This window comes from Rhyacophila brunnea, unplaced genomic scaffold (genome assembly GCF_057557595.1).
Source record: "Rhyacophila brunnea isolate RB1 unplaced genomic scaffold, BYU_Rbru_1.0 scaffold_9, whole genome shotgun sequence".
NCBI classification, from domain to species: domain Eukaryota; kingdom Metazoa; phylum Arthropoda; class Insecta; order Trichoptera; family Rhyacophilidae; genus Rhyacophila; species Rhyacophila brunnea.
The window spans coordinates 11,507,354-11,535,321 of NW_028233361.1; the positions used below are offsets into that span (position 1 = coordinate 11,507,354).

The 27,968-nt window shown below is 31.3% G+C and overlaps 2 protein-coding genes across 2 annotated transcripts in view; one reads left to right on the plus strand and one right to left on the minus strand.

The window, feature by feature from the left end:
* Positions 1 to 2,755: 2,755 nt before the first annotated feature.
* brn (beta-1,3-galactosyltransferase brn) lies at positions 2,756 to 18,962 on the plus strand. The gene is made up of 4 exons (XM_085960058.1): positions 2,756 to 2,888; positions 3,163 to 4,161; positions 5,852 to 6,023; positions 7,981 to 18,962. The coding sequence occupies exons 2-4, from the start codon at positions 3,330 to 3,332 to the stop codon at positions 8,171 to 8,173; spliced, it is 1,197 nt and encodes a 398-aa protein (XP_085816184.1). The 5' UTR covers positions 2,756 to 2,888; positions 3,163 to 3,329; the 3' UTR covers positions 8,174 to 18,962.
* Positions 18,961 to 27,968, minus strand: part of LOC147063264 (uncharacterized) — a 138,048-nt gene continuing 129,040 nt past the window's right edge. Inside the window, exon 6 of the mRNA XM_085960056.1 lies at positions 18,961 to 27,203. Within this exon, the coding sequence (XP_085816182.1) occupies positions 26,989 to 27,203 (215 nt within the window). The 3' untranslated portion in view covers positions 18,961 to 26,988. The remainder of the gene's footprint in view (positions 27,204 to 27,968) is intronic.

Genomic DNA, 27,968 nt, shown 5'->3' on the forward strand with positions numbered 1-27,968 from the left:
CCTACGTGAACACTTTATAGAGTAGGTGGATGGTCAATAGAGTATCTCAAATTGCAAGCTTCATATTTTTCTACCGTGTGCTTCTTATCGGCGCAGCATTCACCTTATTACCTAAATTCAAATAAATCAGACAACGAAAATATCATAATATTCATAATACCTACATTTTAATATGTTTTCCCTATTTTATACCCTTTCATAACATTATAATGTGCTCGCAGTGGCGTAGCTATACCTACCTGCATATTGGACCCTTAATAAATATACAAGGTCCCTCCCAATTTAGAGTTTCTGAAAAAGTCTAAAGATTTTTTTTTCAATTAGCTTTCCCTCAGACCCAATTGGCATTTCCGTACAAAATCAATGTCGACTACCTCATTTCAATTTTTAAACAACCTTGATTGTTGAGGGAATGTAATTTTGTTGATCTAAATCAGTGGTGCACAACCTATTTTGAAAGAAGGGTCAATTTGTCCATTATCTAATTTTTCACGGGCCACAGTGGAAAGTATTGAAAAATAATGATAATAATATACTAGACGAGACATAGGTGCATTTTATTATTTTTAATTAAATAGTTACCTACATAATATTAACTACTCCAATCACTCTCACTGCATTACGTATATATTATTATTATGTACCTATTTGCTCGATAGAACTTAGTGTATAAGAAATTAGAATTTTGTCGTATTCAATGAAAAATATTGTAATGAATTAAGTAGGTAAGTACTACTTATATTATTTTGGGCCGCGGTTTGTGCATCACTGGTCTAAATCAACTAACTGAATAGAATTTATTTAGCAATGAATGAAATTTAAAATTCAATAAGAAATCAAGTCTGATCGTAGGTAGGTACCTACATATAAAATTAAATTAATGCTTAGTCTAAGAAAGGGTTATTCGATTTATGACTACCTAGGTACTTAACAAAGAAAAGGTCTTTGAGGTACATTGAATAGTATCATTAATTTCAAACCTTGAAACGTTTAAATATTTTCGTATCGTAGCGGGTTATCGATATAATATAATGGAAAATTAATTAACAACCACCGAACCAAGAATTAGGGCCCTTTGCCAGATCCATTTACTTGGGAGACTCAAGTTTGAACTGTCAACTTTTTTGATTGCATCCGTTTGTAGGTGTAAATGAGAACTTCCAGTTAATTTGGGTGATCCAACTAAACGTTAGAGGACCCAACTTGAAATTATAAACTTTTAAATGTAATTGTAGGTAGGTGTGTAATGTGCACATATTTTTTCGTTTGTGAACGTTCGTCTCTGTTCTGGTAGAACACACTAACTGGATAATACTAGTTTTGAGTAATTTGACTTTGAAGTTGTTAAAATGTTTGAAATGGTCTATTTTGTGAGTTTATTAAGTAATCGTAAAAAGGATGACTTTAAAATAAAGACTGTTTATTTATTAAGAAGGTTTCCAGACGGTAAAGTTTGAAATAAGGAACATTTTGGTATAACTAACTCAATATGTCATTTTTTCTAGTTAGTGTCTTCTGCCAGAACAGTGACGGTATATTAAGCGAGTTTTCGGTTTTTTATTTTGGGTGTGTCCAACGTTTTACATAAAGTACTCTTAAGATAAGGTAGCTACGCCAATGTATGTACCATAAAAATATTAAACATTTAGTTTCAAGTAAGTATATAGGTGCTTGTTTTCCTAAAAAGAGTTGATAGTCTTTAAATAAAAAATTTAAGCTGTAATACGGCCGTATTTTTTGTTAAAAAAATGATACTATTTTGCAATAAAATACTATACTTACTTCTGAAAGTATTCATTTCTTCAACGGCACACAAATAAATTTAATATACCTACTATTTCAGCGTAGTTATGCACAAAGCAGCCAACCGACAATTTTGAAAAAAATGAGTTATTGTGATTTCCATAATCTCACACGTTTGTTTTACGTTCTGCACAAATCAGCCAATCTGCTGTCATACAAACATCTCATATAAATGCGTTTTAAAGATTTTTCAAATCACAGAATATGATATTAATTTCGGTTTGCATAAAGCAACCAAGCTGCTGTCATACAAAAATGTCATATAAATGCGTTCTAAAAATATGCAATATTCGTTCTGCAAGAAGCAGCCAAATGATAATATTATGTACTTAAGTAAATTTTTTAAATCGTGACTGTAAGGTGTGTTTTTCTACATTCAATTAAAACATAATTTTCTAAATTACATTATATGTTTTTCATTTTATTATATATATTATAATTTACAGATTTTTCATATAAAAAATAGTGTTTTTCGAATTATTTTCAGAATTTTGAAATTCCCATAATAATTTAGTAACTTAGAAGGCTATTTTTAAAGAAAATAATCAAAAATAAAGACTTTTCTTACAAAAATAAGAGATGGCTGCATTCTGCATAATGCATATTCTAAAAAAAATCATTTTACTCAAAACGCCTGGACTACTAAAACACCAAAATTTCATAGATTATATGCTTTTATCTCTTCAAAAGTTATACAAAATCATATATATATATTATCTATCATTCAAAAAGTATACACAGTTTACAGAGGTTTTGCTGATTTAAAGAAACACAATTTACATAAAAGTGCTTCTATCTCTGTTTGAGGTTTGTGTGGCTCGGCTGCTTTGTGCATAACTACGCTCATAAAGGTCTAATACTATGTTAATTTCGTACCATGGAATAAAAATGGTAAAATGTTATGGTATATTATTTTTTATGGTATGGTATTAAATTAAGGACGTTTTGCGGCAACACTGCTCCGACTGCGCCCGGTTAATTTTTTGGACAGATCTTTGAACGTCATTATTTGACATGTAGTTGTCAAAACAACATTTAATTTTAGCTTTAAGATATATTTAAACAAGACAAGTGTCACCATATTCGTAAGTTTATTACTCTAATAATATCATTCTTTCACATATTAAATTGCACAAAACACTTGTGTAACCTTGGAAACGGGAAAGAAAAAAAAAACAAAAGCCTTTACATATTTAATGTTTTTGTTTAAATAATACTTTTTACTATACAACCGTGGATTTAAAAATACTTTTATCTGTTATTTATTTATCTAGCGACATACAATATAATGAGTTAAATCAGTAAAAATAATAATATATTGAGATTTAGTTTGACACAAACATATTTTTTTCTTTTCAGATATACACATACTTCAAACCAAAGGTGTCATCTTGTCTCAACGCGAATCTCATTTTCATGAATACTCAATAATATGTATTTTATACAATTACATTCAATAACATTGTTTTTAAAACTAAAACCAAATAGATTAGGTAGGAACTTGTAATCAATCTAAAATATTAATCATGAAGACTACAATAAGGCATTATTCTGAGAAGTTCTCCAGGAATAAAATAAAATATATACTGTCAACTGTATGTGTAATAGCCATTATCGATTATTTTGGACTACATTGTCATTTATTAGAAAAAGATTTCAGTTCTCAATTTGATTATCCATTATCTGAAGATATAACTGGATATATAGAACAAATGAAAAATAATGAAAAACCAAGTTTGCCCCCGATAAACAGCTACAATTACAGTTTTGTATATTCTTGTAATCAAAAATGTCTCGCCGGATCGAGTGACGTGCGGTTATTGATCATAGTTAAATCTTCTTTACACAATTTTGAAAGGAGAACCGCAATCCGGAACACTTGGGGATTCGAAAACCGTTTCTCAGATGTAGCCATAAGAACGATATTCCTATTGGGATTATCCTCGGATAGTAATTTACAAAATATGATACAATTAGAATCGTCCAAATACGGAGATTTGGTGCAAGCCGATTTCCACGATACGTATTTTAATAATACAATAAAAACAATGATGGGGTTCAAATGGGCAATGAAATTTTGCCCTAAGGCCAAATTCTACATGTTCTCCGATGACGATATGTATATTTCCATTAAAAATGTACTCAGATTTGTCAGGAATCCGTCCCATTATCCGGAGTATGTTGAAGAATCTCTCACCGCCTTGAGGAAGTTAGCGCACTCGGGTAGAATGCTGAAGCAAAAGCCTGATTCTAAGTCTATTTCGTCAAACTTTTCAGACGTAGATCACGTCAATAGTAAACGAGTAAGACGACAGGTTCAAAACTATGAATTGCCAGATGACGCTTTGTTATACGCAGGTGCGATGTTATTTATCATTTGTTTTACTAATTGATGATTATTTATTTATTTAACTATAATAATTGCAGCGGATAATGACCAACTTCCTTTACATATTCTTTCTATACTCTAGGTATAGTCCGAACACAAAAATAATGGGAAGATACTTCCGGGTGAGATATAGATAAATAATTCTACAGTGGCAAAATAGGCAGTTTGCGGGACTATTGGAATTGTTTACTGCAATCTGCAATGCCTGTTTCAATTCTTGCAAACAATATCACTACAACTGCAAGCCACTTGCCATTAGTACCCTAGATGCCACTGTATAATGATTTATCTATAGTAATAAAGTTTAAATCTTGAGTGTTGAAAATATGGGATAAACTTAAACACGTGTTAAATAATGCTATTTTTAATATTTGCATCTGTACTGTATAATATTATACATTAAAGTTTGTCAAGTAAATGAATCACGTACCTAGTCAGGATACTCGGCACGCTTTTTATTTCTTACGATTTATGGGTTGACCGTCATAAAGTAATATATCGAATCCAACTAGAAAACCTTGGTCCATGGCGTCTGGCTTACACATTTTTGTCTTATCGTTAATCTGTTCTCTAGTCCAAACCTTTTGAAATAATCATGTACACCATGGGTGGCCAACCCGCGGCCCACTGTGTGAACTTGTAGCCCGCGGAGCAGTGAGATAATAAAAATAATATCAAATGCTGCCGCTAGACGTGCTAATTTCGCAAAGTAAGATTCGATATTGGCTCGCTCGAATTTGAATTCGCGCGCACAAATGGAACATTGCGAAATATGTTGCGATGAACAGTTAAAGGAGAATTTCCATCAGGTTGATTTGGAAGAGTTTTACAAAACATATATGGACAAGGAGAAATATCCTGCATTTTACAAACATGCTCTAATGATGACTTCGCTATTTGGAAACATTTACACGTGTGAACAGCTTTTTAGTCGGATGAAGCATATCAAATCCCGAGTAAGAACACGAATCACTGATGTGCATTTGGAAAACTGTTTGGGTGTAGGAACAACCTCACTCGATATCAATATTGATGCACATAGTTCTGCCACACAAAATCAAACTTCTCACTAAAATTTATTATTTTTATATTATTTTGTTTATTTTTTAATATTTCAAAAAACTCTAATCTCATTATTGTTTTATTTTATTTTATTAATATATAATATGTATTTATTTTTTGTTTTGTATAATAGAAAAAAATGGGTTATGTGGCCCGATAGGAAATCTTATTTTTAAAATCTGGCGCGGCTGCTGAAAAGGATGGCGACCCATGGTACACTTTGTACACATGTATACTTTAGTTTAATATAAATTTTTATGGCTAGTCAGTTCACCAAAAATCAAGATGTATGTCTGATTCATTGTTATCTCGATAACTGCTTAATTTTCTTATTAAAAGATCCATGAATCAGATATTTATTCCGTATACCGAACTTGCAGAATAATTGCTCAATTCCGTTATAGCAAAGATCTGCGTAATGATTAATTCATCTGTTAATGTATAAATATATAAAAAAAAACAACACACGGTGGTTTTTACTTTAGCTTAAAGCTCATAAGCCAAGCCTTACATTCGTCAAAAGAATAACATTACCATTAGGTAATCATTCTCAACTGACTGATATGTAATATTGTAATGTCTTATGTAAATTTTTAGGGTTTGTTTTCAATTCGTCACCTCACCGCCACAAAAGCAGCAAGTGGTTCATCTCTTTGACAGAATATCCATTTGACAGGTGGCCCCCGTATGTGTCGGCTGGGGCATATATCCTCTCGCGAGAAGTGCTCATCACGATGTACTATGCTAGTTTTTATACCAAACATTTCAGGTAACTACCTACTTTCACTTACTAGCAAAAATATACTCCTGTCACTCTCTCTATTATCAAAATTCAAACATTTTCGCTCGATTATCTGACAACTACTATAATCCGCCGTTATTTTTACTGATTGAAAGCACAAAATCATGCTCTATAATTCGCCGGTATTCGATTGTCAAATTCAGTAGTCCGCCGTGTACAAGTATTATATAAGGCAGATGAGACGGGTTTATTTTGGAAACTTCTCCTTCGTAAAACGTAAGTTCATCGTGAAGAAAGTAATGTACCAGGGAGGAAAGTGCCCAAGGACCGCATCACAATTATTATGCCGTACTTCAATACAACCGGGACACACAGAAGGTTTTGGTCATAGGGAAAGCTAGGAATTCTAAGCCATTCAAGAATATCTGCCTCACTGAACAACTGATTGTGTCAAGTGATTTACTGTTTAATATTTAGTTAATAAACTTAGTTAACAAATTTATGTATAATTTGGTAAATACTGATTTTGATTATAAATAAAACCGTAATTTGCTAGTACAAATTTCTCAAAAAAACTATTTTTACGAAATACCTGTTTTAATTTTTACCATATTTTGTATGTATGCACTATAATTCGCCGCTTTCACTAATTGGACACTTGTCTGGTTTTTGGGGTGGCGGATTACTGAGAGAGTACTGTATTAAATTTATTTTTATTAAGGTAGACTCTAAATAATCGCTACTGCACATATGAGTGATCTAAGAGAAGAAAATTACAAGGAGTGCAGTGTCTTTGCATGGTGTTGGAGCAGCTGCCACTGCATAATATGTTTTAGTTAGACATTGATGTAACAAGTAATGTTTCAACTAATTGTTTTTGTACTTATCATGCATTACTAATGCATTGTTAGTCACAAATATTAGTTTTACAAGTTAGTCATAGACATCAGTTTATTAATTATAATAAACATACATGTTAATTTAAATAACTGTTTCTACATTTCAATTTTATTATTTAATATATTATTTTGAATTTGAAACTTTAATGACTCGTCTATAATGAACATATTGCCATGGCTGCGATTTGACAGCGCTGTATGTAGTGTAATGAACTAAAATAGGATTCATGGGGAATAAATTTGTACGTGAAAGAGCAGGGGGTTTGTATTTCCGCAAATAACCGCTTTGACGTTTGTAGCTGTGATAATAATGATTAGGCTATGTATGGTAGATATATTTGGCAGAAGCATTAAATACACTTATAGGAAGAAAAGTCTCTATTTAGCCAGATGCTGTTTTAAAATCCGCCTTTTATTTTTTTTAAATGAAGCTATTGTCTCACTTGAGACAAGTGTTTCCCAATCTTTTTATACCTTCGGACGGTGAAAATATGAGAAATATATTGCAGACCACTAACGCAAAATAAAAACTATTATTCATACTTATAGTATTCTGTTTATTAGTTTTTAAATCTTGTATTGTAAATTATAAATAAAACAGACTGATTGTGAAGAAAAAAAAATATATATAGTCACGAGAGTTATAGAGACGAAGCGCTGCATTGACATTCATTTGGTTTCTCTTCAGTTTTTATTACTGACAAGGCTGAAAAAGATAATGAATATGTTATATATATAAATTTGAAAAATAATTTAAGAGATTTTAGTGATATCTAAAACTGAGAAAATGTTTGTATTTTATGTCTTAACACTAAGTGGCATTAGAAGTTAGAATAATAATACCTATTTGTATATTTAATATTTTGAATGATGATTTACTTGTAATTTTTTACATATTATGAATTTTAAAATGGGCGACCCATCTATCTAACTGGTGGTTGGGATACACTGGCCCTAAAATTATATTTTTAAGTGAAAGACAGTCAAAATTGTTTTTTGTGGTTTTTTCAAGATAATGAGGAAGATTTCAGAACTGGACATCTCATTTATATTCTATATAAACGAAGTTGAAATTTTTGTTTCAGATTTGATGACATCTATCTCAGTTTATTGGCGAAAAAGTGTGGCATAGAGCCGTTTCATTGTAAAGAGTTTTATTTTTACAAGAAAGACTATAACAGCCATAATTACCGATATGTAGTTGCGTCCCACGGGTTTCACCATCCGAACGAGTTGATTGAAGTTTGGAACCAACAGAGGGCGGCTGGCAACGCTTAGTAATATTTATTACTGCAATTAGATCTTTTTCTCAATAATTTGTTAAAGTTACGATGAAATTTGATTCTTGTATCTGTACTAATAATGTGTATACATATTATGTCAGGTGACATATATGGGCCGTCTATTCTATTCGCTTAGCAATCAATGTTAAAATAATAAGAAAATATGATTCCATAATGATTTGTCATGTCTGCTTCGAAATCAGTGATTTCGATTACCTTATATGAAGTAATAATTATGTATTGTCGGATTTCGACTGTTATTGCAATTTGTATCTGACAGTTGATAACACGCCATGGAGCTATTTCCAGTATTAGAAATTATTGTTTAAGCGGAACAAAGCGCATGCATAGACGCCAGCAAATTGTATGCACGCCGATTTTTTATTACTAAGCAATATTTACGTGTACATGTGGTATTTTTATGATGTATGTACAGATACAAGTATCTAATCATAACTTTACTTAATGATGAGTAGTCATATATTTATAAGTAGGTGAATCTCATTTTTGAAATTGATATAATCTGTAGATAGTAATAATATATATTATATAATATGTAGTATATTATTAGAGTTTTGGATACAGTCCAATTTATATTATATTCTCTACTTACGCTTCATATTTTTATGGTGAGTTCAATTTTCTTTACTCTTATGGCTTGATGCATAGAATGACGTGCAATGTAAAACTAATTTATTATGATCCATATGCATAGATGAAATTTTACAGAACAGCATGAAAATGTCGCTTTTTGCCATCATAATTACAATTTTCTATAATAATATACTTACCTATATTAATAAGAGGCCATCCATAGACCGAAGCCGTATGCAGTTTAGAACCGTGCGCCATACTAAACTTATGATTTCTGTTCATGAAAATAAATATTTTCACTAAGTTTGTAAGTGTAAAGGCCCATCCACATTGAGGTGCATGTCGCGGACTATCACGTGAACTCACGGCGTTAAAAATGTCTATGGTTTCGTCATTTTGCAGAATATTTTGAACGTGCACCATCTCGTAAATTCACTGAATGACACTGATAAAGAGTGTCTACTATAATGTATTAGTAATTTGAATTATTATTAATTATTCATGCTAATTTCAATTAATTTTAAGTTTCTACGCGTGCGTACGTTAAAATACATGCGGCATGACATTCATAGATAATAGAACACAGCCTGCAGACCATAGATAATAGACAACATTCTCATAGAAAATACACAGTGCCAACTGCTAAAAACAAAAAAGAACGTCAGTTTGACAGTTTGATGTGACAGACGAAAAGTGTTGGCATGTGGAATATGATAAAAACGTTCAATTGTCATTCATTGAATCATGCAGGTGCCGATGCAGTGAAGTTCAACATGAAGTGCACTCGTTCTTGTTTTAATGATTACGGCAGATTTGGCCAACTGACAATGTTCGTTTAAAGGTTCAAAATGTGCTACGGGATGGGAGCATTAGTCTGATAAGATTTTAAACACCAAGAACAACGACATTACACACAATTTTTCCCATAGCGGCAACCCGTGACAGCAGGCCTTAAGTGTATGGTATATTTCCATGAACAGAAATCATAGGTTCAGTATGGCACACGGTTCTAAACCGGATATAGTTTCAGTCTATGGATGGTCTGTAAAATTACACAACATGAATTGAATTTTTTACATCCTTGAAATAATTTTATGTCTACTTTTCAATGTTTTAATTCTTAATATATACATGCACCGCATATTCCCAGTATTATTTAAATTTATTTTTGAAATGGCATTCTCCTTATTCATTAATAATATTATCCATAAAATTCTCCATCAATTAATCGATTAGATGCTTTCAAATAATTATTCATTCTTTTTTGGTTGGTGTTTGTTTAGATAATTGGTAATCAATACAATATTGTTTTGTCCAAAACCAGATTCACTATTTCTGTTTACAAAGCGTAATTATTTCACAGCGGTTTTGTTTCAATATTAATCATTGTGTTAGTAATTGTTTTTTTATTTATTAGAAAATTGGCTGATTTATTTAAACTAGTACTACTCACTATGCATAAGGCCCTTAATAAGTAAGATTTTTCCTTCTAGAGCTTGCAAAAATACTTGCATCTAATTGCCATAATTATTATATTTTACTGAATCTCAATACAGTATTTAAATAATACGTATTTTAATTTGAATTCACATGAAGGGTGTACTGGACTGTGATTAATCATTATTGATTATGTAGGGGTTGTAAAAATGTCAAAAATATGTGAGCCTGTCATTTGAAATTACATACATTACCAATGATGCAAGTTGATGTAATTTTCAGCGAGTAACTAATTGTATTTTAGCTAAAGTCTTCGAAAGTGATCTCACATTGCACCTAAAACGCAGTGTTCAATTAGTTTGTATTTTCCATAATCACATATTATGTGTGTGTAACATAGAGGCTCGCTAGAGATTTAGAAACAGTATCACATTGTTGTATGGATAGGTGCATGTTGGATACAGGTTGTGAGGACAAAAAATGGAATACAAATAAAAAAATTGAATAAAGGAACAAATATGTGTACGCAATGTTATAGTATGTTAAAATACTAAAATGGAAAGGGGCAGGACACATTCGAAGAAGAGACAATCGCTGAAAAAGTCTAGTCATCCAGTGATACCCAAATGATAGCAAATTAATCTTGAGGTCACTGGATATATGAAATAGTGAGTCTGCAAAAGTATGTGGTAACACTACGCACATGACTGAAAGTAATGGAATTAGTATGAAGAGGCCATCATTCAGGAGTGTATTGATACAGGCCAATGAGGTTTGATTTTTTCATTGCGTTCATGGAGACATCCTTCCAAATGAAAATCGTACATTGCCCACCTTCAGTTTGTGCTCACCTACATTATAGCGATATAAAATCTCATTGGCTGAAACGGCTTCATACTATTTAGCCTCACCTCATTGGCTGCATACTGTGAATACCAATACATTGATCAATGAACGGCCCTGAATGGTTTACGAACTGTCAGAAATTGTGTATTCATCAAATGTAAGTGAATTCAGCTAAAAGCCTATCCTATTTGGTAAATTAATGATCCAGGCTGTTGATGATGACAATAAAAATAATGTTTCAGAAATGAATGTGTCCGTATTTTTGATGTTGAATGTTTTAAGACCATTACTGAAAGCAATCGATAAACTGGCATATTATGTGAACCAATAATTAATTGTTAGGACTAAAAAATGCATCGTATCAAAGTTTTCTTATTTTTGAAAGAAGGCTGACTAAAATATTGTCATTAAAAGATGTATACAAATTAGAATATATTGTGGGGTTGCTGCCAAAAGTTAGTAAGTCAATAATTTAACGGGTTATGTGTCTTCTTTTATGAATATGTATGCTAGAAAAAAATTCAAGGCCATAGGCCATCTGATAAAATATAAAATATGTACATAAAGCACAAAGAAATTAGCATTATGCCTGATTTTAACTTTTAAATTGCAATTATTTCATAACCAATTTTTAGCAGTAACCTACGATATATAGGTTCAGCGATTTTGGCATTTTTACCTTGAATCTCATATTCAAAAAATCCTTGTGTGGATATGTATTTAGATGTCATTATATTATTAAAAAAAAAATTAGAATACCTAGTTAATATGAATAGTATTAATTTATTATACAGTTATTTATAGTTTAATCAAATATTTGTTTTGGTAGGTATAAGAATTGTTACGTACCAACAGTGTTAACTTCAGACACATGTGTTGATACATTCATTATATTCTATTATTGTCAATCAGATAGAATTTGGACTAGTATAGAATCTGTCAGTTCCATAAGTACGTGATGGAATCTTTAATGTACATTCCGCACAGTATATTTCAGTAGTGAGTTTTTTGTCAATTTATAATAATTATCGCTTGTACAGGAAAACAAAAATCGATTATTAGCCTTAAAGGTTATTAAGAAGTGGCCGTCCATTGCAAATTATAGGAATTGATCTCAAATTTTGTTTTATATTCTCTGAAGTAATTGTTTTAATATATCTGAATATTAAGTAGATACATTATGTAATTTAATAATATTCCTTACATTTTTCTGTTAAATCAAAATTAAAGAAACCGTTTACAGTGGAAGTTTTTAAATTCAAGTAGTCTTGAAAAAGTCACACTCTAATACAGGGTTTCCCAAACTATGATCCGCCGAACAAGAATAGGTGTTCCGCGAACATTTGGAAAGGTTTTATACACCGCAACACATTTAAAGATCTTCTACTAAGTAGAAGTAAAATAGGTAAAACTAAAATAATCAAAGAATTTACTTCAAATTGAAAGGCGAGTGATTATCAATCTCCACTGATGTTTATGACGTCAAGTATCTAGATAGGTCAAGGCTCCCACAAGCGGGGGGCTGACAGGCCTCTAGCCTGGGGGCCTGGGCTTACAGGGGGCCCAGCGTGAGAGATTTACCAGCCAAGTGAGATACACACACATCACAAACATGCACTAATAGTAAGAAAATGTCGCCTGCGGCGCTGTTTCACTTCAAGCATATAGCATAATAACCTAAAAAATAAACTAAGTGTTCCGTTCAAATTTCCGGGTTTGCGAAGTGTTCCGTTGCAGAAAAAGTTTGGGAAACCCTACTCTAATACATAATTAGAAATTGTCTGTAATTCGAATTTTTGGCACATCTTGATGCAAATTTCCGTCTCAGGTTATTAGATTCAAAGTCAGTAACCTCCATATTCTACCGTTTCGAGATGATTGTAGAAATAATGTCAAACATATTATTTAGGAGTGCAAATAAAATATTTCGGTACTGTGATGGCAAACGGTTATAACATAACTGCTGTTTACACAATTTTACGGTAGAGCAAAAACAAAGTTTTGAAGTCAGTCTGCCAAATGTTAGTTTATAAGAAATTTTGAAGAGTTGTATATCAAAATAAGCGGAATTAGCATCCTAACACAAACCTCAAATCATTTCTTTTAAAAAGATTGAAGTTTTATTTATCTTGCATTTTAAGTAGATATATCTTTTTGCCATATCAACTTTTTTTTCACATTTGGTCAGATACAGACATCTTTTAATATTACTTTGTGACCAATAAAGTTGCAACTGTAATATTTTGCCACATCAATCAATATACAATTTGAAACATTTATTATGGAAGAAAACTAAAAAAGTGAAAAAACAGCATTTATAACCGTATGTATAACCGTGCCATCACAGTAACGATTATCCTTTTGCAAGTATACTATTAGAAAAGGCGAACAGCAAAATAAACTGCATCATAAAATATAAGAAATTGTGACTGATGAATACGAATGACTTTGCAATCAACCATCATGTCATTTCTATTTAACCGATTCTATGCTTTCAGCAAGTTATCTCGGTCATTGAGGCCGTGATCGACATGCAGCACATATGTACAAATTTCACGAGTTATCTCGTCCGACTTTAAACTCAAATTGTCAACACTGTCGATTGATTCGCATAATCTAAAAAATTAAACGCAGTGACATCTGTTTGAATAATTATGAAATACTAAGCCACAATTTATCGGTATTACAGTGATTGTAGTAAGAACTTTGCTCTACATTCAACGTATGTCGTTAAAAATAGTAATATCGTGAGGCATAGAAAAGGTTTTAACTGAGGAAAGGATCTCGATTTGATATGGTATGGAATTTACCTGCATACGATGGAAAAAATACTCACAGGATCAAGAAAGATATAAATAAAAGTAAAAATGGAGGTTACCTACTTTGAAATATCATCTATAATTCGTAATTATTGTTTTTGATCCGGATTCTGTTCATAATGTCATTTAATCAAACAAAAAAATTGTAAGTACAAAAAGAAAATCAAAATTGATCGAAAAATTAATTCTTAATTTCATAATTCGAATTCATTCAAAATTTAGGTTTCTTTATTTTTGATTTAACAAAGTTTGACTGTAAATATTGCGTATTGGAATTCCATGCTTAATAGAGAGAAATTGATAACGAATTACATATGTCCACAAGGTATTCCTTGGATAGATTTTTTGCTTGTCATACTTAATACTGACTTGAATTAGCCAATACATAGTAAACTAAGTCGAATTATTGTTATAATAGGCCGCCTTACCTGTTACCATTTATTATATTAATGCAATACTCTTCTGTACTAATTCGAATTTTTATATAAACATTCTTCCAGTGTCTTCTAATATAGTTAGTGCTGAAGATAATATTATGTCGGGTTCCGGGTGTGAGCCACAAATATTGTATTCCGCTTCAAAAATTAATGGTGGGGTTGGGATTGAATTGCGTGAAATATTCTTTAATATTGTCTTGTAAAACTCCTCCTCGAACATCTAAAACTATTATTATCTTATTAGCTTTGCTATCACATAACCTTATTCTCGGACATCATGTATTCCACATTGCACAATTTTACTCCGATGCTGCTATAGTAGGTGACAAATTTTATTTATTTATACCTACCGAAATATGTTATTATAGTCAAATTTTATAGCATGTCACTTGTCGAAACGTTTGTTTTATGTCTCGTTCACAATGAGAGTATCTGTAAATAGTAAAATACTATTGGTGCTTTCAAATAATATTGTAATCCATTTTTTACATCCATAAATGTTATATTGACCAATTGACAATGATATTCGTATTTGCGAAGTGACAAGCTATGTTGTGGGTACTAAATAGTAGTGACATCGATAATCCTGGCTGTTCTTATTCGCCTAGCAGTATTGTTAATGAAAAATTAATACTATCAATCGAGAGTACTTGATTGAATTTGAATTCTAATTGATTTTAAGTTTTGTATTATTTATTTCATTTAAGTCGTTTATTGCAACCCGAGTTTTGTTTTTCGTGCACATAAATAGTGCATGTTAAGGCCATTGGACCCGTTTTTTCCTGTCTTCTCAGAATCGTGGAAATGGCAAGGACGTTTAACACGAATTGACACATAATAAACACTTTATTTATTTAAAATCTAATAAATAATATTCAAATAACACTTTTTGTGTCATTAAAATTTTCTGATTCGCTTTAATTTTTAAAATAAATGACAAATAGTCGGTCCTGTTTTCGAAATTGGCCAAAACGACTGTCACGCCACAGTGAATTTTTGAACTTAATAATAGTTTTGCAGGTATATATTGTATGAAAGAAATGGGTAAAACAATACATTTCATTGATTAACTCACGTACTTTTTTTAATTTCAGAAAAATAAAGATTTTAAAGCCATTTTAGTTTGAGTATACATCAGCCAATTTTGAATGATTTTTTCTCACAAAATAATATATACTGCACAATAAAAATATTTTTTTATTATAATATAACATTTCCGTAATACTATAAATAATAATTAACAATGAAAAAATAAATAAAACCCTATAAATTCTGTACAATTAGTGACGCTATATTACCAAAACACGTCGTACGTTTTCATGTATTTATCCTATTTTCAGACAATTTAGATATATAATTATTTTGCAAAATTAACAAAAAGAGACCATTTGATCGATTAATCCATATAGTTTTTCTAATTTCTCATTTCTAACCTTAGTAGGCTTGTGAATTTCAACGGGTGAGGACGTCTTTTTTTTCCAAAATTTTTCGCGAACAGTATTTTAACTCATAGAAAAATGACCTTTACTCGCATTGCAGTAACAATCAAATTGGCAAGACCACATAACGTAGACCAGGTGTTATAATTTGTGTTGACAAATCAAACATCATAAAATACCAGTGAATGTCAAACTGAGAAAAATGTAGTTATATTATATTATTTATTATCTTGTAATACAAATGGTTGCAGCATGTGAGATATTGTAAGATAATTGAATCTTATAACCACGATGGCTACAAAGAAGTCCTAAAGGTATTCGTTCGGTGCAACATTTATAAAAAAAAATATTTTGGACTTGAGCAGTTTAGATAAAATATAGGTGGACTTTAATTATTTTGATAAATACCTACTTGGTTGGGCTTAATACAGTTTTTATGTACCTGGGTCGCCATGTTTTGTTATTTTCAAAGGGACGTATCCAGGAGTATGTTTATTGGCATTATCAATAGAAACAAAATAATATTATTTTTCAAGGTCTATTTATTATCTTAAGTGGTTTATGTCACAAATAGTAAATTTGTAGAAAATTTAAAGTAAAATACGTTTTCGAATGCTGTCATAGTAATGGCCACTGAAACATGTGTCATAATTTTCCTAATCGTCAAAATAATAATAAAATAAGTGTTTTGGGGCACAAAATCACGTATATGTTTTATGATGTATGTATTTTTCAGATGGTTTGTGGTAAAATCTTTTTTTTTCATACTGCCACAATTCAACTATTCATAATTAATTGTTTGTTAAATTTTTCATTGTGCACTTTGACTTAATAGGTAGGTGATAAAGTTTTTACCTTACTTTATTGTATTAATTTATTGTTAAGTGAGAATTAGCTGCTTTCGTTGTCAGTGTATATTTGAGGAGTGCGCATCCTGACGATGTCGAAAGGCGAAACCAGGATCGCATAAAACGACTCAAATGAAATAGTACAAAACTTTTAGAATTTAATATATTTAATGCCGAGTTGAATTGAATGGAATCACCTTAGGCATTTATTAGTAATTATTTAACTCAAGTAAAACATATATTGAGGTAAGAACCTATTTCATTGAATAATAAAAACAATATTACTCTTCACATCACAAGTGACAAGATTTATATGAATTGTGTATTGCCTGAACTCGTTGATCAGACTAACACGGTCGATGGATATAAGAAACCCTCAATATAATAATTATCAAGTTAACAAATAATAATATCAATTATCAATTAATAGCTATCAATAGAAAAGAAAATAAAATTATAAAAAAAAAACAATTTATAATAGTTATTCTAATACATTGCATACCGTTAAACCAATACACTAATTAAGGAACCAATTATTAATTTTCTATACACTAATGTTCCGAAATCCTCCGCGGCGACCAAAACGTACTGCCGTCAAATACATGCTATTATAATAATTGTTTCTTAAATCATAATTGTTGTGTACTAAATTTAAAAAAAAAAAACGTTCCTCGACAAATATTCATTGAATTGCTTTTTTTTATGAGTCATTTTTTTATAATTTAATAAAAACGCAATAATAACAGAAATCTTTCATGCCATCTTGTGAATGTTTTAAACTTATAATTTGTAATGTTAGCTTATGAAAATGAATAAAATTATATTTGTTTACACTTTCGTGTTTTTTAGTATTAGATTTTTTTTTGAAAAATATTTGCACTGAATTTGAACCTAAATATGATAGGTTCAAGAAAAGGTGTCACTTCACAAATTCAGCATATCAATAATATGAGGTTCTTATTTAGAGGTCTACTATTTTTATTCTTATAATTTATTCTACCGACTACAAAAATGTTTATAAAATTTGTTAGGAAAAAAATATTATTAATTCAACACTTTTAAAACCTCTGATTTCGTAAATTATACGCCTTAAACTTTGTCAGACATACCTACTTATTTGATTCATTGAACTAAGAGTAAAAATTGCAGATTGTGTTGCATATGTATAGTTTTTAAAATTCAATTAAACCCTGCCAGCGTATCTTATTCTATTACACAAGGCTGCTATCGGCAGCTATCGAGGGTAGTTTATCGTATTTATGTATTGATGTATTATAATTGTTACAATAAGTTAGCCGTCAAAATTGTCTATCTCGCTCTAAAGTTAACACAGCTAAGAGAGGTGCTGTTAAAACATAACACTTTTTGACAGTTCAGACGGTTAACTTATTGTAACAGTTAACTGCCTCAATACATTAATATGATAGATAGGATGCTACCCTCAATAGCCGATATCAGTCTTGTGTATATAGATGCGCTGAACTAGGTAAAGTGTTGGGAATTTAAATAGCTAATGAGAAATGTCACTAAATATACCTACCACTTAACTGTATTTGTTGTCATTTATCGTTGGTGAGTGCACATAGTGCATGAAGATGCCGAAAGGCGAAACCCAGGTGGAAAAAAATTACTTGAATGGAATACTACAAAACTAAAAATCAGTTAGAATTTATTAATTATTCTCCATGAAGCCAAGGAGTTAATTTTAAATGTTTTCTGATTCAATGGTTTCGAATATCCGTATTAGAAATATATCAAAGACTTTCTCGATGTTTCTTTCTTGTCACATCCAGATTCACCCAAAACACCACGCCCCCTGTAGTGTGAGGCACGATTGGGTCCAATTGGTTCAATCACCTAAGACCTGGACCTGTGCGTATGACATGTTATACAGTAGAACCTTGATTATCCATACTAATTGGAGATCGTCATCTATACCGATTTGCAATCGATAATGATAAATCTATACCTATATATTATAAACAAACAAAAAATCATACTTATCCTTCACGATTCATACTTTTTTTCTGATGGTGAGATATACAAAAATGATGATCGTAATATAATCTGGAAAATCCCGGTTCTACTGTATATAATTAAACATTCTATTTTGCCATATTTTTAATAGTCTTGATAAAAGTATTGTAGTTCACTACATTAATATATAAATATCTATTTTAAGTACCTAATTAGTATAAATTGACCATTAGCGTGTATACCAAAGTTTCATTACTCAATTTATTCATTACTTTCTATAATACTCTACTAATAAAAATACATAGTATTTGCTAAAGGTTTATAATATAATAATTAGCTCAAGTGAAATTTGTCCACAAGATATTGGTAATAAAACATACAAAACTGTACTTGAATATGAGTTTTATTTTTAACATCATTCCACAAATATACAATAAGTTCACAATGCAAAAGATAGTATTTACAATATGTACAAAAATTCATAGATGATTCATATATCATTTTAAATGTAATAATATCATATATTTCAAATATCACATGATATACAAGGATAACATAATTAATTTAAATCTTACGCATAAATAAATATGATTATGTATAAAGCTTAAAAATTTATAACTGAATGCATGAGTATAACCAGTGAACAGAATGTCTACCAAACACCCCCAAATATAAAATGTCACCTCAATACTTTTCTACCCAGTAACTTAATTAATTCTGTTTTTAAAAATTGTATGGATTTACTGGCGGCAATAGTGCTTATTTTAAACTATCATGACAATAACTGTTTACACGTAAAAGTGCTGACTCTCTCTCCAATTCATTCTTTAAGAGTGAGCGAGACGCGATCTCATTTTATGGTACTATTCATACTATTCGACAGCTAGTGAAAATCGGTCAACCTGAAAATCCTCTTTTATTTGCCGGCAGGTTCGCCACTATCATTTATCGTATTCAGACGCTTCCATACTTGTTTGATTCATGCATGCAATCTTGCCAACTACAGGATAATACATGTTTACCCATACACATTTTCTTACTGTCAACAGTAAATCCATGCACGTGTAAACAGGGTATGACATATTATTTCATTCTCTAAACCAGGGGTTCACAAACTTTTTCATCAAAATGACAATAATTTTGAAATCAAAAATATTTGGCAGGCGCCCTCCTTTCTATTGTAAATATTTTCTGTTTTTAAAACAAGGCAACAAAATAAAAAATATTTCATTGTGTAAACTTATATTTTTAACTAAATATACATTATTATTACTCTTATTAATATACTAAAAAATTATATTTACATTTTTTCACCATGTGATTAATGCAATTGTTTGTTTGAAACTAAATCCTGCAATCCAGGCTTAAATTTTGTGGTGTGAATATGCAAAACACATGCGATATGGTTATCTGTTAATTTTGATCTTAAGTTTGATTTATTATGTTTTTTTACAAATATAAGTACTTCGAAATAAAGAAGCCGTTTGATGAGCATGTTGAACTATATTTGGATATACCTACTCCAAGTGAAAGTCCTCATTCTTGCCAGAGGATAATTTTTAATATTCGATATGTAGAATAAAAATAATACAGATTTAACATAAATCTCGCAGGACACATCAAAAAGGTCACTTTTTGAACCCCTGCTCTAAAAAATGCAATTAGCAGATAACCGTCGATGGAAACCATTCATTTTTATAAGGCTTTGAAAAAATAGATTCACAGCCCTCATTCGCTAAATTTTACAATTAGGTATCCACACAGTGATACCAAATAACGCAATAAATGCCTAAATCCCCTATCAATAATCCTGTAATCGACAGATTTAAGAAGAAAAGAACTTGTACATAATAATATTTGTAACTTAAAATGAGACGGTAGAGGAATGAATGCTAGAACGGGATGCACAATGAAACAAAGAAGTGAAAAATGTACCATTGCTTGTCTTCATGTGGCTGGAAGGATTGGAGGGTAGGTACTCGGTAGTTGCGAACTAGCTCTTGAAATCGCCTAACCTAACTCGCCACCTTTTTTTTCCCCACGCCAAAGTTTTGTTACTTCAATCAAAACCTATGTATCTCGTGAGAAAACTGAAATTTATTTAATTACAGTGAAACCAACCCTACCACATAAACTCATCCATACCAACAACTATCTTACTGACAACGACAACAATGTTAATATTTGAGATAGGTACGTATTGCATTATTTTTTTACATTTACACGATGAATTGAAGGGATATATAATTCAATGCAGTTTAACACAATGTATTTAAACTATAAATTTAATTTCTGTACTTACACACTATTTAGGTTGTCAAATTTTCGTAGCATACTAAAAAATGTTAATCACTTTTTCAAAATATTTAGCGTGCCCTATTCTTCTGAATTCAGACAATCTTTTTAAATTCTTTAATCGGTCATAAAGAGACATTGAGTGGATGCTTAAATTTTGCTGCACGCACAATATCCTGCTGATCACAGTTTAATTTCTGATGGCACACCAGTGTTGGACAGATAATAATATTATAATCTAGTCATAGTATTGAGGTGACAATAATAATAAAAATCTATTATTTAATAAGGAAAATACATTTATTCTTTGTGGCGATTAATTCATTATTTCGATGAATTTAAAAAATAAATATACATAAATTGTTCTTGAATCTGATTCCGTAAGATATGCCAATTTTAATGATAGGTAAATTAACTTTTGATATGTTTAGGCAAGTGCGAATAGAATTATTCAACTAACCAACATAATTATCTGATATTCCTATCATATCAGTTGGACTCTAAAACATATATTATATAATATCAAGTATTAAAATGAAAATGATCTTTTGAAATAAAAAAATAATAGAAAAACATTTAACAATAATCACACATACACATTGCAAATAAGATCCTCGAAATATTTTAAGTATATAATAATAAAGTATTTGACATTTGAGATTCAAATCATATAAACATCTAATTTTTATACTTAATAAAATGTGACTGAAATTATTATCATAATCAGTAAAATGGTATAATCTGAAGTCATAAGAATTTATTGAATTCATTGATTATTATTTTATAATAATAATATTAACTGACAGAAGGTTAAAGATATTTTCATCCAAAAACACTAATGATAAAAATATTGTGTCAAATAAAATAACATTTACTAAAAATGCTCTTGGAGCATAGAATAAATACTAACATTTTGCAATGTTGGATCAGCAAAAGCTACATACATAATATTACAATAATATAATGTCAAAATAGTTTGGCAAATTTATTATTCCATCTAACCATTTTTTCAACCCACTACCTTCAGCGATTTTCAATTCACGGCACACTGGACAAGATTATGTAATTTTTGCAGCAAACCTTCACAAAAAAGGACGCCAAGAACTTACTACTGATGTATTCACTACTATATACTAAAATGGTGTGGTGGAAGACCAGGATACTGAGTATGGTGGAAGGTTAAGGTTTGCCTGTAGCGACATTCAGGAAAATGAAAAAAGTCTAAGTAGTAAATTATTGAATGTCTACTTCTGTGTAAGATTTTTGCATCCTAAACAAACCTAATTATTTAAAAAAAAAATCAATTCACAAAAACCTTGTAATTCGCGGTCTGCAAAATAGAATAATTTGCGAACCCCGTAAATACCAGAAATCGTTGTATAAAAGATTTTCTTTTTTTCATTTTTTGAATTCCACTTAAAACGAAAATTAGATGGTTTTTCCTGTTGACATTTTAGAAGATTTTAAAGATTTTCATAAAACTCAATAATCAAGATTATGTTAACCTTTTCTATAACCTCACGATATTACTATGGCAGTATCTGACAGGCCGCACATGTCTAAAAGGACACATGTTGAATGTAGAACGCTGTTATACCAATAATTTGTGGCTTAGTGTGTCATAATTATTCAAACAGATGTCACTGTGTGTTTAAGTTTTTAGTTACGCAAATCAATCGACAGTGGCTAGTAATTTGAGTTTAAAGTTGCGACGAGATAACTTGCGAAATTTGTATGTACGGACTGTCGTTCGCGGCCTCATAAAGTGAGAAACTCGCTGAAGGCATAGAACAGTTTAAAGGAGGACCTTAGACACGCTAGAGAGTCCACAAAAGAAAGCAAGGAATAAGGAAGTATGCAATGCAATAGTTTCCAGCTCAGAGACACTAAACGGTTAGATGGGCATCATAAAACCTGCCAGTATGAATTAAAATATGTAAAAAACAAAAGATCAAGATGTAAAAGAAGTTATGGGAAGCTTTCATTTGGAACAGTGAAAATACACGATCTTCGTATAGAGAAGGGCATCAGGAATGTGACAATTCGGAATGGGTCTCCCCTACTCCCTATGGAAAATGGAAGCTTTCCGTTGCTATGGTGGTTATTGGTTATTGTCCATCTAGCTAGTGAATTTTTGGCCTGCCCTTTCTTATAATTAGATTGGTTGGTATTACTTTCGATAGAAAAGATGTCTGACCAAATTTTTTTAGAAAACAAACATAAATTTAAGTAAAAACCATTTTCCTAAAATTCCACGTCCTTGTTTGAAAATCGCTGTTCTACATTATTCAAACTTGCAATATAGTTTCATATTCCTTCTCCTTGTTATAATTATTTTAATGTAATGCAATACAATTATTATGTAGTTCTGACTGGTTGAGAGAGAGTTTGTAAAGGAATCAAGAGCAAGATTAAAATATTGACATTTCCGTATGCGTTGGCCAGACTTTTACATTCACAGTTATGTAGGTATATAATGAAGCAAAAACTCCATTTACCATTTATGGCAGATTTCATGTCCATGTTGTAAAATCGCCTAGAACTAGCGGAGTGTAATTTTACCCTTGATAGTATGTCAATATAGCAATTGAAATTTTCTATAAAATGTAGATATACTTAATTTACCGTAACAGACATATAATAAATAGACAATCATAATGGTTATATTATCAAATATTTCTCGAAAGCCTTAGTTATTGACTGATTAAAACATAATAATATATAATTTAATTATTATTCGTGTGGAATGGAACACATCTTCGAATTGAGTAAAGCAAGTAAGCACGGCATAGAAATATATTACTTTCAGTGTTTCCCAAACTCACACATGCCAGTACCCTTTAGGCGCACACAGACATTCGATTCGACACCTACATAATCAGTACTTAAAAATGTCGACAAAGTTGCATTTCACCATAACAACTCGTCGCTATAAGATTGGTTTACCGAATATCCGTTTTTGTCGAAATCGACCTCTTAATGCAGAATGTTTTTTTGTATCTAATTGGACGAGAACCATCCCTTTCTTTAAATTACTTTGTAATGGTAATGAATACATCATTCATATGCTGTAAAAATAACAATTTAAATATCTCCATGTATTTAAATATAGGATTATGAAATTTGTTTTTCGTCTTCTGAACATTTGGTCTTTTCGGCAAACCAATTCTACAGCGACGAACTGTCAACATATTCAAACCTGACAAATGTCATCGTACATCAGACAAAAACGGTGATTTTGCATTGGAGCTTTTTGGGTGAACTCATCATTTAAAAATTATACAGGTGGCCTTCGGCTTTCGTACGTTCTACTTTCGTACAATTCGTTATTTTGTACATTTCTTAAAATTTAGATTTTAGTTGATAATGCAAAAACTGTGCGCTTCCATGGATTCGCTCCTCTCTCCACAAATAAAAAAGGGTGGTATTCCACCATCTCTTGACAAGTTTATAAAGAAAACACCTGTTTGCTATAAATACGCCTCGTTAACTTTATTATACCCTTTATAAAAGTATATATTTTGTTTTTTTTTTTTCATTACTCTACTTTCGTACTCCTAGAAACCAATTACGTACCAAAGTCGAGGGCCGCCTGTACACGTTTGACGATGAATTTTGTGTCTTTTTTATTAGATTCATCTGTGAGACTTTATTCTTGTGTCAATAAAATCTACATGCAGTTCATATCACTTCACAGATTTAAAAAATTTGACGTAGTTACAAATATTTCACAAAAACGATGTTTAGACACGCCAAAGGTGCGCGTAGTACAGTTTGAGAAACAGCTGAAACACTGACTTAGACAAATAAAACTGTTAGATTAGTTAGAAGATCTGCAATACATAAACACTCGACTGTAAGAGATGTCATTATTAATAATTATTTAATTAGTTGAAATTAAATTTCTGGACTTTTCTTTATAATTGATCATTCACACGTACAATTTATTATTGGCTGACTTAATGCTTCCTTGGCAGAATACAAATTTATCACAAGTCATACGTTAATAATTTACTGTAAAAGTGGCTATTCTTATCAGTCTAGTAAACGATGTAGCATAGGTCTCTTCATAATTTCATCCTCACGTCAATTTCATTTTTCATAAGCAACATCGTTAACGATATGTAAATTTATTACAACCATATTCAAAGCAAAGATTAACTTAACTTAATGCTAAATTATTTTGTACGAGTCTGTTATACTTCCATCACCCATTTTACAGACAAACTTTCCGACAATATAACTGCTTATTACAAGAAAAACTAATATCTACTGTAGAAAGGAAAAATGACGTAACCCTCACTTATTTCGAAAATGGTTTTATTAGATAATAACGTTGTACACGACTAAATACATGTTGTGTCCAAAGGACGTAAGCCGCAAATTGATGGCCTAATGTTAATATCCCGTAGGTGACTTTTTACAAATTGTGCAGGAAGCTAAAAAACCAAATATTTAATTTCCCGTATCGGACTGTTAATAGTTCACACATGTTGTAACTACATGGCATGCCAATAACCAGTAACGTAAAAAGTGGTAAAGCAAAGCACATAACGCCTAATATGATAACATACAATAAAATGTGACATAAACATCAGAATTTGTTATACTACTTACTGTTTTACCTTTTAAATAATTCGAAAGTAACATTTTGAAGCTAAATTCAACACACGCCATGCAACACGCTTGACAGCTTAGAGGCAAGTTACGGGCTATTACAGGTTATTCCTGCAATGTTCAGATACAGGAAATCACTAATATGGCTGTATCATTTTTGTAAAAATAACTACAGATGCGGAAGATTGACAGTCGATAGGCAGTGTTTTTGTTGTTTTTAGTATGTCATATCGGTTAGATAAGGGGGTACTAACATTAGATTATCGAAATGCCAAAAAACCAAATTATTAATTATTGTGGAACTTCGTGGTTATGTCTATTTTTTATTTTAACTTTGACCGAAAACCATAACAAATACGCTTTTGTGCCTCTTGTGAAATTTGATTTGTGTGGATTACGTCCTTATTCCATTCTACTGTCAATATGTATACGTACTGTCACCATCGTTATAATTATGATGATTGAAATTTAAATTGATCTAAACAAGGCCATACTAACTTTATGAATTTGTAATTTACTGCCATTCTCATAGCCAGTATGAAATTTTATCGTGGCAAAGGATGCACAACCTTTCTTGCAGGTACACGAGAGATCCATTCGGCTTCGCACTGTGTATCGTAACATTCATATCGACTGTGTTTAGGAAAAAGGGTGTAACCTCGATTTTTCGAAAAGTGGTTTTATTAGATATTAAAAATGTATACAACTAAATACATGTTCTATAAAAAGAAAGTAAGCCGCAAATGCTGAATTGTTACCTAAATACTGGTTTTAATTGAGCTTTAGTTAAGTTTTAAGTTAAGGAAAAAGAGCATCTACCTTCAATTTTAATAATTTTTCTGCAATAACTTCTTTAATTATTATTAGATCGAAAATATATTACACCAAATCATCAATCATCATGCACCCAATGTCTGTGCCTATTTTTTTTTTTTTTTTAAATATTAAACCAAAATCATTCAAAAACGTTTTTTGCCTCTCCTGTAAAATTTGTTCTGTGAGGGTTACGCTCTTTTTCCTAAACACAGTCGATATTGTCATTAAAATGTTTATTTAAAAATAAAAATCATTCTTTTTGTTGTACAATCCAATGGTAGCCATTGAGTTGGAGTCCAACGCCCCCACAGTCAGTAAAGTTTAATGTTTAATTTGTGTTGTAATTTTGAAGACAAAAAAAAAATGATATATGACGTGCTATGATTTACTACTCATTCCTACATAGAGAATCTAACTCCTTGTATCTATTAATATTCCGTTCAAGTGACAAAAACCGGGAAAACGTAAATTCCGGGGGCACGTAAAATTGAGGTTCCAATGTAGTTTTGTTACAGAATCAACAATATAATCAATATTTTGAATTGTATTTCATTAGTAACAGTCGTATAACAGACAAGTACCGTATATTTTCTCGAGTGGCAGTAACGTTGAATAGAATAATATAATATTATCAACTATATATAAATATTTACATGATAAAATGGCAAGAGGAGGCAGTTAATTTCTAAGTCCTGTTTGGCATGTCCTCGTCGGGCGCAGTGTGATCTTTGTGCTTGTCCACCAGCTGCTGGAAAGAGAGGCGCTCCACCATCATGTTGATGGAGTTGATACTCTTGAAAAGGGCGTCGGACGACAGATCTTCGGGAAGCTTTGTGAGGAATTGAGACGCCGTTATGAAGTCCATTTTTACCAATTCCTCCTGGTAAAGGTGAAGGACACCTGTAGGTATAAAAATCAATAACTGAATCCAGTAGAAAAAAGTGTTTAGACTACAATTATAGGGAAATTTTTCCTTGACATTTTTAGTGTGGTTGAATTGGTAGCAGTGGCGAAGACCCCATCATGGCCCCCACAAAAGGGGCTGACAGGGCTCTAGCCTGGGGGCCCAGACTTAGGAGGGGCCCGGCGTGGCGAGTCGACCAGATAAGTGAGATAAGCACACATCACTAATTTGCTCTAACAGTAAAAAAAAGTCGCCTGCGGTGGTATTTTCCTTCATTAATGTTATAATTTAAAATTATGTGCTAGTACGATACAATTTTTGATTGCGTATCTATACTCGACCTCTCTATAATTCAAATAGATGTATTATACTAAAAAAACACTAAACATACATATTAATTTTAACACGTACACAACGCTACTGTAGAGCATCACAGTGCTTTTATCCTTAGCGATAGATAGGGGGGCCCTACAAAGATCCTAGCCTGGGGGCCTGCTTCAGGATGTGGGGGCCATGGACTCCATACTAGGCGATTATTTAAAATTTAAAGCGTACCGTACCTTAAGATAAATAGTTTATAATTGCCTATTAATGTATTCTATGGGTTTGGTGGAAATATCAAATTTTAATAGTGTATGTGAAGAGTAATGCATAAAATCATATGATAATAATCTATCAGCGGTTTTATAGCACTTGTACACATGCATGGATTTACTGGCACCAATAGTGTGTAAATTAAACTATCGCGATAATAACTGTTT